Source organism: Malus domestica, chromosome 03, assembly GCF_042453785.1.
Source record: "Malus domestica chromosome 03, GDT2T_hap1".
Taxonomy (NCBI): domain Eukaryota; kingdom Viridiplantae; phylum Streptophyta; class Magnoliopsida; order Rosales; family Rosaceae; genus Malus; species Malus domestica.
In genome coordinates this window covers 12,811,323-12,826,234 of record NC_091663.1, presented here as the reverse complement: position 1 = coordinate 12,826,234, position 14,912 = coordinate 12,811,323, and the positions used below count along the sequence as shown (strand labels likewise).

The 14,912-nt window shown below is 37.1% G+C and overlaps 1 protein-coding gene across 1 annotated transcript; it reads right to left on the bottom strand.

Moving 5' to 3' along the window:
• Positions 1 to 5,494: 5,494 nt before the first annotated feature.
• On the bottom strand, positions 5,495 to 12,687 carry LOC103423917 (uncharacterized). The gene is made up of 3 exons (XM_029099870.2): positions 12,516 to 12,687; positions 9,775 to 9,867; positions 5,495 to 5,953 (listed from the first exon to the last, which is right to left on the bottom strand). The coding sequence occupies exons 1-3, from the start codon at positions 12,670 to 12,672 to the stop codon at positions 5,694 to 5,696; spliced, it is 510 nt and encodes a 169-aa protein (XP_028955703.2). The 5' UTR covers positions 12,673 to 12,687; the 3' UTR covers positions 5,495 to 5,693.
• Between the last annotated feature and the right edge of the window lie 2,225 nt (positions 12,688 to 14,912).

The following is a 14,912-nucleotide window of genomic DNA, read 5'->3' as shown; positions in this document are numbered from 1 at the left end:
ATTTCTGGCGAACTCTATAGAGGGATGTCGTGCATGACAACTTCTAGACCGATTTGCACAAGTTTGTATATGGAACAATCTTTGACAACATTCCAACATTCCCATATGTTGAATGATTTGTTTTTTTTTTTTCGTTCGCATTTTACCAAGCTTGTGCTTGAAGTGTCTATAAAAAGTGGGATTAGACAATATTATAAAATGCGGGGTGTAATACAAATAAATAAATAAAAATATTGTCACCTGACCCACTAAACTTCTGCCACTACTCATATTAGTGGCAGCATGAGAAAGGGCGTTTTTTCCAACAAGCAATTTGTTGAGTTTTTTTTCCAACGACCTTGAAGACCTTGATTACTTCTTGCGTCTTTTCCAAGCCTCTTGCAAAACCTTATAGTATTTCTACTCCAAAGTTCTCGCAACTGCATCTCATTACCCGTAATCGGGTCATGAGTAATTTGAACACCGTATTCACACAACGTAACATCTTCGATGAACTTCCAAGAAGCCATATTTTTTTTCACACAAAAGTATATGAAAGCTTTGATACAAAGTGTTGAAAATATTGAAATGTGGTGTAAGGTGGAAGATGATGGTTAGGTATTTATAGAAAAAAATAATAAATTTTTGTTTTATTTTTTATGTATTTTTAAACAATTTTTATTAAGTTAATTAATATAGACCGTTGGATTTGAAAAAGATTGAAATCCAACAGCCCAAAATTGGACACGTGGCCAATGGTAAGAATTCTGACATTTTCTTCTTTTTTTTAAATGTATTTTTGCCGAAAATCTTGGATCATTGATCTAGGAATTGGACGGCTTAAATTTTGCCACGTCACTAGCCGTTGGGTTTGAAATTCAATTTTTTTTTACCATTGGAAATCCAATGGTTCAAAAAACTAGCCGTTGGAAATCCAACAACAAAAGACGCGCCACATGGCCCATGTCCCGTGCCCCTTTAGAGCGCCTGCAATGCGGGGCCCGCCGTATGTCAACTGTTGGAAACGTGCACCCACTCATGCGTGTTTCCCATGCGCTTGAAGCAAAAAAAAAATATCAAGCCTTCGTTAACGCCATGCTATCATCATCATGACGTTAGATAGGTTGATTCCTCACTTAGTCCATTTCGGGCCGGCCTACAAACTGGGGTGGACTTTGGGCCGACCTATATTGTGGAGTGGAGTTGGTTTTTTGGGTGCTAGCCTATTTTTTTAGGCTTTGGGCTAGCCTCCAAATGAGGGGTGGAGTTGTTTTTATGCCCCCATTTTCTTTCATTTCTTACATTTTTTTTATGTATTAAGGGTTATAATTGTAATTTCATTGGTTTTGGTTGACCAAGTAAGTTCTAATAATATGTAGTTTGAGAGCGACAGTCACACCTCCCCCTCTCTCTAAATGCAAGGTTAATTTCATGACATTGTAGGAGATTTTAATTATAAAAAAAAAAACAATAGATGCGGCCCTCCTCCCAATTCAAGTAGATGCATGTGAATTTCTTTCGTTCTTAATATTGGCACCCCTTGAACTCAAATTTTGCCTCCATCCCTGCTAGTAAAAGTGGCATTGGTTCGCAATGAAACATATGTTGTTTCACTATATAAACCACATACAATGAAAGCTTTTTGGGTAGAATAGTTCATGAGATTGTCATAACTCCTCACTGTGGTTCCTAATATTGTTCACCTTCAATTATTTTGGTCATTCTGTGAATCTCCGTTAAATTGAAGAAACCACCAATTCAAGGGGAATGGTTGATTTGACAAAAATACCCTCAATTTAATAGAGATTGCTCACAAAATGGACCAAAATGATTGATGGTGAACAATCTCAAGGACCACTTCTATCAATTTTAAATCTCAGGGAACAAAGTGAAGAGTTATGCCAATCATATAGACCATTTTGGATAAAAAGCCTAAAATGAATGTATAATAAGGTGCAACCTTTGAATAAAATTGTTATACCTTTTACAAGGCTTACAACAACCATTCAACAAGGGGTTCTTTTCTCTTTTCTCTTTTTTTTTTTTTTTTTTTTGAGTAAAAGGCTACTTTATTACCAACAACATAATTACATAAGAAAAAGCCCAAATACAACAAACACACAAACAAAAATATGGACCTCTATAGTAACCCAAAAGCCCAAAATAAAATTTTGAGCCCAATACATAAAAAACAACAAAGCAAACCCTAGCAGCTTCCTCCCAACTTCACCGATGGATATTTGCTTGATAACCAACCGAAACAAACCTCCCCAACACAAACCTGAAATCAAGCTAAAAAAGACACAAACTAGGTGAAACCTAAGTGAACAAAGAACCGCAAACAGATCCCCAAACACCGCCACCGAGCACCATGATAATAGCTACCACAAATCAAAGGAAGTCAGCGGGAAGAAGCAGCCCACAAGCAACAGTGCCAACAAAGGCAAACCCAACGAAGGAGGTGGTATGAACACCCGAGCTAAAACTCTACACACCTTCTGGGTTAAATGCAAAAAACCGCAGTAAAAAGAAGTAGAAGCTGAACTAAATTGTAGAATCGATGATGAAGGATGGGGCCGATTGGGATGGAGAGTGAAAGGAAAGAGAAACAGAAGAAAATAGGGGGAAAATGTGGTTGATAGAAGGTGGAATGAAAGGGTAAAAAAGGGAAGAAAAAAAAGGAATAGGAGAAAAAGAGGAAAAGGGTGGGAGGAAATTGGACGGAATGAAGGAAACAAGTATCAAAAAGTTGAAAGAAGGAAATAGGGCGAAAAAGTTGAAGGAAGGTGAAATGAAGGGGAAACGGGAAAAAGGGAAGAAGGGGCTACAAATAGAGAAGTCAGAGGGGTACAGGGGGTTGGAAGAAAGTGGTGAACATGATAGGTAAAGCCAGAAGATGAAGGAGAATGAAAGGAAAGGAAGAAAGAGAAATGAGAAGAAAAAGACTGTCACCGATCCTAGCCATAGCTAGGGTCAGCGGCTACAAGATGAATGTAATCGGGAAAAATGGTACCCTTTAGTTGTCTATAAGACCAACTCCAACCCTCAGAGTAAATCCTAAAATTTACCATCTATTCCCCCCGTTCCTTCCAACCCTTGGGCCAATTTAGGGTTATTGGTTAGAAGCTAAAATTGGGCCAAATACCAACCAGAAAAGTGGGCTGGGTTAGTGGTGTGCCCCACATATGAGGGTGGAAAACTGGATGTGAAACCTATAAAACATATATAAACACATGTGTGTCTTAGTACCACTAGTCACAAGTTAACCAATTGAATTATCAAAAACCAAGAATTGGTATACCTTAATTTCACATAATTCTACAACAAATAGGATTTCCAAAAGCTTATCAACATGATTTTTCCATACAAGATTTATACAATCAGGCTATAAATGTTTGTCTCATACTCATACTCTTACAAAACCCTGTTGCTCAGGCCCAACACGCGCATGCAGCAATACGCGATAGCCGCAACACCAGTCGGACCCCACCCACGTGGGCTTGTCCCCCGCATGTCGGAAGTAATAATGAGCCTAACGACTGTTTTTTTCTGATCCTACAGCCACAATTTAAATGGTTGTTGGTTGATCCAACAGTCCACGTTCAAACTTTTTTTTTTAATATATTATAAATTTATTTGAATCTGACGACTGAAATCGAATATAATCAAATCTAATGGTTAAAAAAATCTAAAGGCCCAAATTTAAATTCAGTGGCTAAAGTAATTAAAAAGATTATTTAACTCAAAATTCATACAAAAACTCTATACGTACCTATGTATTTGTTGAAACATCCACACAATACTCACTTTTCTTCTACAATTCTTCCATTTTTTTTTCCTACCATCTTCCAAAACCATTTCTTCCCATTTCCAAAATTTTCAAGATGGCAAAAGATCATTTTAGAGGTTGTAATTGGTCATTTGAGGAAGATGTTGCTTTGTGCTTGGCATGGGTTTCTATTAACGAAGATGGTGTGGTTGGCACGAATTAAAATAAAAAGGTTTTGTGGGCTAAAATTGTTGATAAGTTCAATGAAATCTCCAACGCCAGCCAAATGGAAGTTGGTCGTGTTTACGATCGGTGGAAGGTTATCAACAAATCGTGCACTTTATGAAAATGAAGCTTGGAAAGAGCCGTGGTTGACATGACTAGTGGAAGGAGCGCCATAGAAGTGGTGAGTTTCTTTGCTGATATTTTATTTGTCATGTACATAATCTTATTTTGCAACTAATTGTATTTATGCATTCCTTGCATAAAGTGACAAAGTAATGGCAATTTATAAGACAAGAACTACGCCAAAAAATCAAGCTTTTAAGTTGCATCATGCTTGGGACGTCTTCAAGGATTGTCTGAGGTGGGGAACCGATGCAGACCAACAATGGGGAAAATTATATGGTAGTGAAGCCGCAAGCACAAATGATGTCAATGAGTATGTCGATTCGGTGACCCCAACTTCTTCTTTTACAAGGCCCCCGAGAAGAGATAAGCAAAAGGAAGCAAAGAGAAAATGGAAGATGCAAGATCCGGTTAGCACAACCATTTCTACCGGATTTGTAAAATTGGCCGAAAGTCATAGCTCTTGGGAGGAAGAAGCAGCCCTAATGCGCTTGTCCTTTATGAAGGTTGGGGAAAGGGAGCATGGAATGTTCAAATGTGATTTGATAAGGGAGGACCTCAACAAATACATTTATGATAGGAAGTTCTTACGTGATAAGCAAAAGGAAATTTTGTGAATGAATGCCATAAGGAGTATATTTCAAGATGATGATTCACCTCAAGGCTATATCCCACATCCACCACCAAGTCCACCAGAAAATCCAACACCAAGTCAAGGTGGTGAATATTATCGTTAATTATCATTTGTATTAAGTTTTTGTAGTTTATTAATTATCATTTGTATTAAGTTTATGCAATTTATTAATTATCGTTTGTATTAATTTTATGTAGTTTATTAATTATCGTTTGTATTAAGTTTATGACTTATTAATTATTGTTTCTATTAATCATGGTTTCATGTGTTTTGTGTTTATACATCTCTATCATGTGTTTCATATTCTTCCATGGTGTTTCATGAGTTTCATGTGTCAGTTTAATAATTTTTCAATATTCATCGGAATTTATAATATTTTTAGATTAAAATGTTCATAAAATTAATTTAGGTTAGTCTTAATTAAAAAAAAAAAAAAGCCTAAATTCATTCTTCAACAATCTGGAGTGAAAATTTTAAGCCAAGGGTTGGAGCAAAAAAATTGTTTTTTGATTAAAACCTAAATTTTCTGAATTAAAAAATTTAAGTTTAAACCCAAGGAATAGAGATGGTCTAAATAGCTTAGCATTCTAACCTATTTCATTCATCCAATTCACTTGTACTAGAGACTAAGAAAATAAATCTTCTTTTTGGTAGCCGACCCCACTTAGTGGGAAAAGGCTTTGTTGTTGTTGTTGTGGTTGCATCGAATGATAGGATACTTATTTAGCATCTTGTTATCTTGTTGGCTTTTGTCACATCCAAAGTTCATCAAGTTTTGAACTCTACTACCATTAAACCGATGATAAACATCAAAAATTAAAATAGAAAGCAAAAACCCTAATCACCATAAGAAACTACAGTAATCCCCATCTACAAGACAACAAGCTGCAAGTTCCCATTAGGATAGTTTAATAACAAAAGTATAGGCATAATCTCATATGTTTAACGGTTCAAGAGAAGTTCCTACTTTTTGCGCAAGCCTCTGAAATAGCCTTTAGGATCACGCGCAAACTCTTCCCTGTTTATGATTTTATCTTTTCCAGGAGCTTTCATCGTTTTCTTCTTTTTCTCACCAGCTGATGAAACAAGTGCAGATAAACCCCAAGCTATTAGACCAATTCCTGCAGCAACACCAACAACACTTGCACCTAAGCTGTACGAAGAATTGTTCTCATTTCCCGGCTTTGTGCTCTCCGAACTTTGTCTCCATTCCATTTTGCAACCTGAGAGCATGTACAATATGTAAGACCTATTTAATTTCTGGAGGCACTTTGAAATACTCTTTGTTATAGATTTTGTTATTTGATATCCTAGCAGTTCGAAAAACAAAAATACTACATACAAAATGGTGCAAAGATAACAAGAAACTAAAAGAAAAAGTTAGAGAGAAAGGAACACAGATTAATCACAAAGGAAAGAAGATAAGTGAATTTATTCGACAACATAAATTCGCCATGGCCCTGCGTGTAGGCGGCCGGGCATTTACATGAACATGAACTTGGAGATTGCAAGCGTACCACTATTATTTCCGGCTAATAAACGGTGTGTGTGATAAATACTTGCGCTATTTAACTTCTAACCTTTGTGACGATCGGATTGTTCTTAGTTGAGATTGATGAATTAAAAAATAGGGATGGCTTTGTTTTCTTTGAACTTGTGTTTTGAGTGGCTGCCTCTGCTTCTCTTTATATAGGGAACTAAGGAGCTGCTAGCAATTTTCCACTTGCAATGTTAATGAGTAGCGGTATTGATTAACTAACTACTTTGGCATAAAGCCACTTCCAAACAAAAGGAAAGCTATTTCCCCTTTTCTTTATTGCCTAAGCAAGTCTGCTTATTCTATCGTTTCTTGTGAAAAAAAAAGAAAAAAAAAAGCAAGTCCACTCGAGATGATTTTTTTTAAAGAATATTATGAAAATGGATTTACAAAGGTGGAGATTGAATCGGATCCCCAGGTGATATTGCGAATTATTAACAAGAAGATTGAAGTAGATGCTGATTTGGAATGTCTTTTGTTTGATATTGATTCTTTGGTGAAGCATATTGGAGATGTCAAAATCGGGTTTGTGGCTGCTCACACGGTTACCTCGTTTACTGCCAAACATGGTGGTCCATTTGTTTCGGACAAAATAGGCCCTGAATTTTTATTTAATATTTTTGCTATGGATGTAAAAATTTCAATTAGATTATAAATAAAGTATTTTTTGACAAAATAAAAAAAAAAGGATAATTTTCAATTACCTATCTTTAAGTATCATGAAATTTCAATTTTCATATCTAATGTGTTTTTTTTAATCCACTTTCACACCTAAAGTTTAATTTTGTGACTCTCTTAAACTTCCGTTAGTTTTTCCGTTAACACCGTCGATAAAGCGTGATGTGGCGCTCATATAGAGAATAATTGTGCAAATGACATGGCACGGTAAGCCCCACGTGAAAATTTGAAGAATAAAAACATTAAAACTTTTTTTTGACTAAATAAGAATTAACAAATAAAAATAAAGGATAAATTATTTTTCAATTCATTTAATATTTTATTTAAAAAATAAAAAAACAAAGAGAAAAGAAACCACTGCTCTTCTACACAGCACCATCGCCATTGATGCCAAGTACAACAATGCTTCAGCTCTTCAACTCCCCAATTCCTGCAAAGGTTTCAATTCCCAAACAATTTTCTCAGCCTCTCTACAAACTTTCTCCCCGGATAAAAGTTCACTCTGAATGTTGAGAGTTGATGGTGTGTGGAGAGTTTGTCCCACGTTGGTGAAGGACAAGTCTAGATAAAGGCTTATATGATCTTGAGTTATTCCTCATATTGTTTATTGATTATATGGTAAAATTTCAATTTCATCATTGTATTAGAGCATGTTGTTTCTTGTGTGAAAGCTCAAAAGGACCACACGTTGATCAAGCATCACCCATTTATTGTCTACGTGTAGGCTTGAAAATCGATCATACGTGCGAATGTACGTTGAAAGTTAATGGTGTGTGGAGAGTTTTTGTTTCACATCGGAGAAGGACAAGTCTGGTTAAGGGCTTATATAATTTTGAGCTACTCTCCATATTGCTAATTGGTTTTACGGTAAAACCTCAATTTTATCACTAAATCATTAATAAGTTTATCTCAGACTTTCAGCAAATCTTCTCCTCCTCCTTCATTACCTTCTTCAACTTTGTCCTCAATTTTCTTGGGGGCAACGGTGAGTCCATCAACGAATCAGAAGAACCCAGCGGATAATGAAATGATCAAGACTTCGATTTGGGCTTAGTTCGCTGCTTCCCATCTGGATTATAGCTAGATGATGAGAAAATTGCGCTTTCCGGAGAAGAATTGGAGGAATTTGGAGGAGATGAAACCAACCCATTGGTCGATTTCGCCTTTGAACCCATTTTCCCACCTGGGTTGTATTTCGATTTTCCTTTCGTTTTCTTCCTGGCTGTCGAGGAAGTGCACCTGAGTTGTAGTACGACATGACAAACAGTGTTGTTCTCGAATTTGCATTCTCGGTATTTTTCTAGGGATCCCTATGGTTGCTTCTTTGTTACACCCAACATATCAGTTCGGCAAGCGCTAACACCAGCATCGACTCAAAGTCTTCAACACTGAGATGAGTCGACGATGGTGCTAGCACTTGATTGAGGCTAATTGTGAAGGAAGATGGGTTTAGGTTAGGACTTTTTATTGGGGTTGTTTGTTGGATTTACCCACCTGATGAAGACGACGACTTTTTTTTTTTTTTTTTTATTTTACTAAAAAAATTATTTTCAAATTGTCCTTGTGGAGCCGCAGTACCACATGGATGCACAATCATCATCCAATCAATGAGCCATGTCCTTAGTTAACTAAGCTCCTAATGGAAAGGCTAACAGAAGTATGAAAGTGTAACTATGAAATTTCTAAGACAAGAAAGAGAATAATCCCTTAACTCATTCGAAACTGATGCCCAGTATCTAAATCTACCCTATGGTTCATCTACTCCCACTCCCTCATAATCCTCAAAATTCTTATACTACACACAAACCAAATGTTTCAAAAAACTGCCAACGCCAAACGGCCCCATAGCTTTTTCCCCCTTCCTAGAAATCAAAAATTTCTAAGCCAAGCAATTATCCTCAACAATCATATATATATTTATTGGTAAGGGGAATCAAAATCGAGCACTAGGATTCTGTGTTCAATTAAAATAGTCACTATGTTTTTTGTTTAACATTTAGAGGGTCAATGTACAGAAAACTATATAGAAAGTTCCTTCACTTTTTAATACTTAAAATACATTCAATGGAAAAACAACATTGATGTATGGTTAAATTCTATATTCTGGTGTATAGCATACACCGAAATAACAAAAGAGTGGTTAAAGAACTAATGAATAGAGATGCAATGGTTAAAGATCTCAGATTATAATATATTCTAGTGCATATTAGAAAATCTTCTTGTTTTGAGATCTGATATAAATTAGAGAGAAGGGATTCAAACTTAAAAACATCAATAGTACACTGTTTTGACTAACTTGGCTACATCCAAATCTGCAATGATGTCTTGTTAAGTTGTTATCAAAATAATTTGTGCACAAATCAATTTGACTTCTATTTTAAAATATTAATCTTTCTTCTGCAAAAACTGAGCGTAATGCAGACAGGCTAAAGATAATATTTTCAAATGAAATTAGATATAAAATGAATATATTTTGAGCGGCAATGAAGTTCAAAACTATACGTTGCGACTTATAAGAAATTTCGAAGAAATACATGGAGGGTGAGGTTCCCTGTTCCCCATTTCCCGGCAGGAACTTGAGATCTCCAGTTCATTTGAAACGCAAGAGTAACACAACTCAATATAAAGCAAATTACCAAACAAATAAACCCTAAGGATATTCCTCCAGTTCATTTAAAAAAATAACACAGAACCCAATCCAACAGAGGAAAATCCAAAACATGTAATCCAATCCAATCCATTAAAACCCAAAGACATCAAATTTATAGATTTTAGCACATAAAAATTGAAACTTAAACACTGAAATAATGAATCCAGATAGAGAGATACCTTTGAATGCAGTACTGCCCAATAGGGGAAGTGGAAGCAAATAAACAGAGGCAGATCTTTGGTTGCAGATGCAGTATTGGGCAGATCGAAACACTACAAAATACAAAGAAATCGAAACAAGCAAATCAGAAAAGAATACAAAGAAATCGAAGCACTACAAAATACAAAGAAATTCAGCAAAATTAGGAACTGGGTGTTAATAACACCGAAACAGGCAAATCAGAAAAGAATAATAATGCAACTTCAAATTTACTTCAAAATTAATTAACACATTTCCTTAGCCATTAGCTGAAAAAAAATAAGGCCAAATCGGATAAATGACCCCTGTGGTCATAAGATATTCGGAAGATGGCCCCTGTGCTAAAAAAAACTTGAATTTAAACCCCTGTAGTTTACTCCGTTAACAAATTTAATCCAAAAGTGATTTTTCCGTTAACTCTCTCTCTCCCTCCCCCCTACTTCTCAAAAATTGAATGACTCTGTCTTGGTGATCCGATTTCCAGAGATTCAATCCTTTCCCTTCCTTTCTTCCTCCATTCTTCATCTTTTTCCTCCAAATTTTACTACCCATTTCTTCTTTTCCCAGAAATTCAAATCCACGTTTCAAATTTATCAGAATTCAAATTCCAGAAATTGCAAATTTCCATCCTTTTTTTTTTCAAAAATGTTCTAACCCATTCTTCCTGCTCTGCACGATTAATTTAACTACCCAAATCAATCCAATTTCTTGAACTTAATCACATTTTTTATATTAATTACTAATTTCTTTATTATTCAAACAAATTTCAATCTAATCCCATTTGGGTCTCTGTTTTTTTTTCTGCAAAACTACCCAGAACAGAAACAGAGTAATCCAACAAAATGGCGCAACAACCACCCATTAAACCGATTCTCCAGAAACCTCCAGGATACGGATACCCGCACCAACCGGGCCGGCCCCTACCCAGTCCACCAGGCCGAAAGCCCAACATCCCCCCTTCCGCCCAAAGCCCAGCCGGGGGAGCAGCTGCTACTGCGTCTTCTGCGCCTTCCTCCTCATCGTCGTCATCCTCGCCGCCCTCACCGGCGGCATCTTCTACCTCCTATTCAACCCCCGCCTCCCGGCCTTCTACCTCCTCTCCTTCCAGATCCTCAAATTCGAACCGTCTCCAAACCCGACGGGACCCACCTCGACGTCCAGGTTGTCACCAGTGTAGAGGTGAGGAACCCCAACCCGAAACTCGACATCTTCTACAGCGAGGGGATCAAGATGTACGCGATCCTCGGGAACGAGAACGACGTAGGGTTGGGGCTGGGTTCAAAGCTGCTCAAAGGGTTCACGCATAGGCACCGGAACACAACGAATTTCAAGATGGATATGAGGGTGAGGAACAAAGTGGTGGATCAGAAGGTGGGGCGGGGGCTGGCGGCTGGCGGCGCAGCTGAAGAGTAAGGAGATAAAGGTGGCGGTGGAGGGAAAGATAAGGATTGGGTACGTGATCAAAGGGTGGAGGGTTGGGACGATGCAGATCAATGTATTAACAGATAGTTAACAGAAAAATCACTTTTGGATTATATTTGCAACGGAGTACATTACAAGGATTTAAATCTGAGTTTTTTTAGCACATGAGCTATCATCTGCATTTTTTTAGCATACGAGCTATCTTTCCAATATTTTATGACCACAATGATCATTTATCCAATTTGGCCAAAAAATGAATATATAAATACTTGTACAAAAGAAGGTGTCCTACAGCTGACTTGCAGAAGAAACACTCTATATTTGTTGTTCCAACACATTAGTCTTCAACACAACAATCTACTACGACTCATTATCTCAACCCACTATCGAGCACACAACAAAGGCAAGAGTGTGGGAGTAAATGCGTTGCTAATTATTCAAACTAAACTAAATGATCCGATTGACCAACTCAAAAGGAAAATCATTTATAGAAATCAAGCACTAGTAATTATATAACTCGAGCAAATTTATACATCATCTCCCCCTACTTTGTGCTGATGAATCATCACTAAGGGCAGACTCACAAAAGAAAAAATAGGGACCCGAAACATTGCCCAAAGCCACGAAATATCGATGCTGACCGAAACATTGTCGTTCATAAATTCAACCTCAATTACTAAATAAGATCGAAACATTTGTCGTTCATAAATTCAAAGACAAACTTAATCCATTTCTCATTGTTAACATCTGAAAATATAACCAGAAACAAAATGTATGTCAGCTTCAAAATGAAAAACAAGTTTCCTTCAGGTAGCGGCTTCATACACGCGACACAACCTAATTTCGTTGTGAGTCATATAATGTCCACAAAAAAAAATATATAAGCTGTACACCGGAAATCTTTCGATGAAAACCCAATTTCAGTTAGATGTCAATTAACGAAGTTTTCCATCCTTCGCAATCTGATGATTTGTGTAGCAAACCAAAATTGCGCATCAGAGGACGTAGATCTCACTAAGTTTGGCTCATGACAAGAGCAATACATGATATCAGACTATTATTCACTTTCGAAAAATGCCCAGAAACAAGGAACACAATATAACTCTCCTTCATAAAGCACATAGTAAGACTGTAAGAGAAAAGCTGGTTTAGGTCACGGAAAACCATCATATTTCATATGACATCAGATCACGGATGAAAGACAACCAAGTCACTACAGCTTTCAAGAGGCTGCCGAACTGGTTTGTCAGATAAAAGTTAATAGGTTCTTCAATTAATCAAACAGAGAACAAGATCGAACCTGGAACTTGGAGATGCAGATTCCACTCTGTGGGGAAGAGAAGAGACGGTACGGGAGAGGATGAGGAGGAAGCTTTCGAAATTACAGCGGCAGGAAGAAGAAGCTTTATTAGGGTTTCAGATTTTTTGGTGTAAATATTGAAAAAGATAAGGGGCATTTTTGTCTTAAAAATTTATGATTTTGTGTTCTACGGGATGGAACGAGTTGTTCCAAGGGGGAGGTAGAACGAAAATTCAACCAAATTTTGTTCCGTGGGACAGCACATTCCAGGAAAAAATAGCACACCAAACGTGGGACGGATGCGTTCTGTCTCATCCCACATACTAAACGGTACCTTAAGCATGAAAGTGGGACAGAAAAATTTTATGCATGAAAATTGGAATTTTACAACCAACCTTTAAAAGTAGTAAAGTGAGAATCACACTATAAAAGAAGCATGGACTAAAAGCGCTCTTTCTAATATACTTTGCCCCAGTTTGGGGTTGAGGTGATTTTAAAAAAAACTCCTATGAAAAAAAGCTGAGAGTGTTTTTAGTGTTTGGTAAACTTAAAAAAAAATGACTTATTTTGGAAGCTGCTGTGAGAATAAGCTGAAATCAAAGGAAAAAGCTGAAGCTGCAATTTGTAGCTTTGGAAAACTGGCTTTTTTTCAAAGCACACAGAACTACAGTGCTCTTTTAATGAAAAGACCCACTATCAGACTGTTTTTTTTTTCAAAAGCACTTTTACAAAAAAGTTTACCAAACACTCTGCTGATTTATTTCACAGCTGCTTATTCTCACAGCACAGCCGCTTATTCTCATAGCAGCTTTTTTTCAAAGCACAGCAATACCAAACCAGCCCTTTGTCTCTTTATTCGCATTCATTTATAGTATTCGCTTCAAAAAATAATGTATAACATTATATTTTGGGAGCTGCTATAAGCTTTTGCACTTATATCAAGTTTTTTTTTTAAGGGTAAATATCAGATTATTACTCTTAAGTTTTGTGGTTTTGAATATTTGATATATAAATTTTTTTTTGTCTCAGAGTTATACGTAAAGTGTTAATTTTAGGAGAGTCTCATATATCCGTTAGTCAAACAGTTAATTCTGCCGTTAACTGATGATGTGGCGCCTATGTGGACAATGACTAGACGTTACGCGTCATTAAGGGGTTCATGTGGAAATTAAAATTTCAAAAAATAATTAACTAAATATTTAAAAAATTTAAAAAAACACTAAACTAAACTAAAAAACCAAAAAAACCCACCCACACCCAGATCATTCTCTCATCTCTCCTTTCCACTGAGCCCACCCCAAACTCAGTCATGGCTTATCCCTCCCCTCACAACTCCAAGATATGCAACTCCCACCCCTGTGCCACTTGTCATTCTTCTTCTCCTGCTCCCGACTCCTCTCAATGCTGATATGCAGCACACTCCCATCCTCCACCTCCACTTTCACCTCCTCCTTTTTTATCCCCGGGAGGTCCGCCTTGAAGATGTGGGCCTTCGGGGTCTCCTTCTAGTTGATGCAAGTGTTGGCGATGGCGGTGGTTTCACGGGCGGAGGAGGGGATGTTGGCCAGAGTGCCCAACCCCTCAAATGGGTCCCAAATGTCTAGAGAGAAGGGGTCGAAGATGTTGCTTCGTCATCTGCCAAAGAGACTGAGAGCCATTAGATGATGGGTTTGAGTTGGGCTTTTGCTGGGCATGAATTTTTGCTTAGGGACACGGGTCGACGAGAAGATCTGGGTGTGGGTGAGAGGGCGGGCATGGGTAGATTTGGGGAAGACGATCTGAATTTTTGATTAGGGACACAGGTCGACGGGAAGACTATGGGAGGGTGGGCACAGGGGTGGGAGTTGCAGATCTTGGAGTTGTGAGAGGAGGGAAGAGAGAAAGATCTGGGTGTGGGTAGGTTTTTTTGGTTTTTTAGTTTTTTTTTTTTAATATTTAGTTTTTTTTTTTTAATTTTTAATTTTCACGTGGATCTCTTAATGACACATAGCGTCCAGTCATTGTCTACATAAGTGCCACATAATCAGTTAACAGCAGAGTTAACATTTTAACTAACGAATATATGAGATTATCCTAAAATTAACACTTTAGTATGACTCTGGAACGAAAAAAACTTCATATACCAAATGTTGAAAACCACGAAACTTGAGGGTAGTAAATTGATATTTACCTTTTTTTATGTATATATTTGGAGTGCATGATACTTTTTAGAGGGTGCCAATAACGCCACCAATAGTTTTTACGAAAACCTAACTCATATCCGCAAATGCCTTTTTACTGTAGTGTGGGACAACAATCATGTTTATGCATTATGGTATAGGTTCGATTTCCCACCGATTCCTCTCTCTAATAACTAATTATTTAATTCATTAACAATATTGTTCAACTCAAACATTA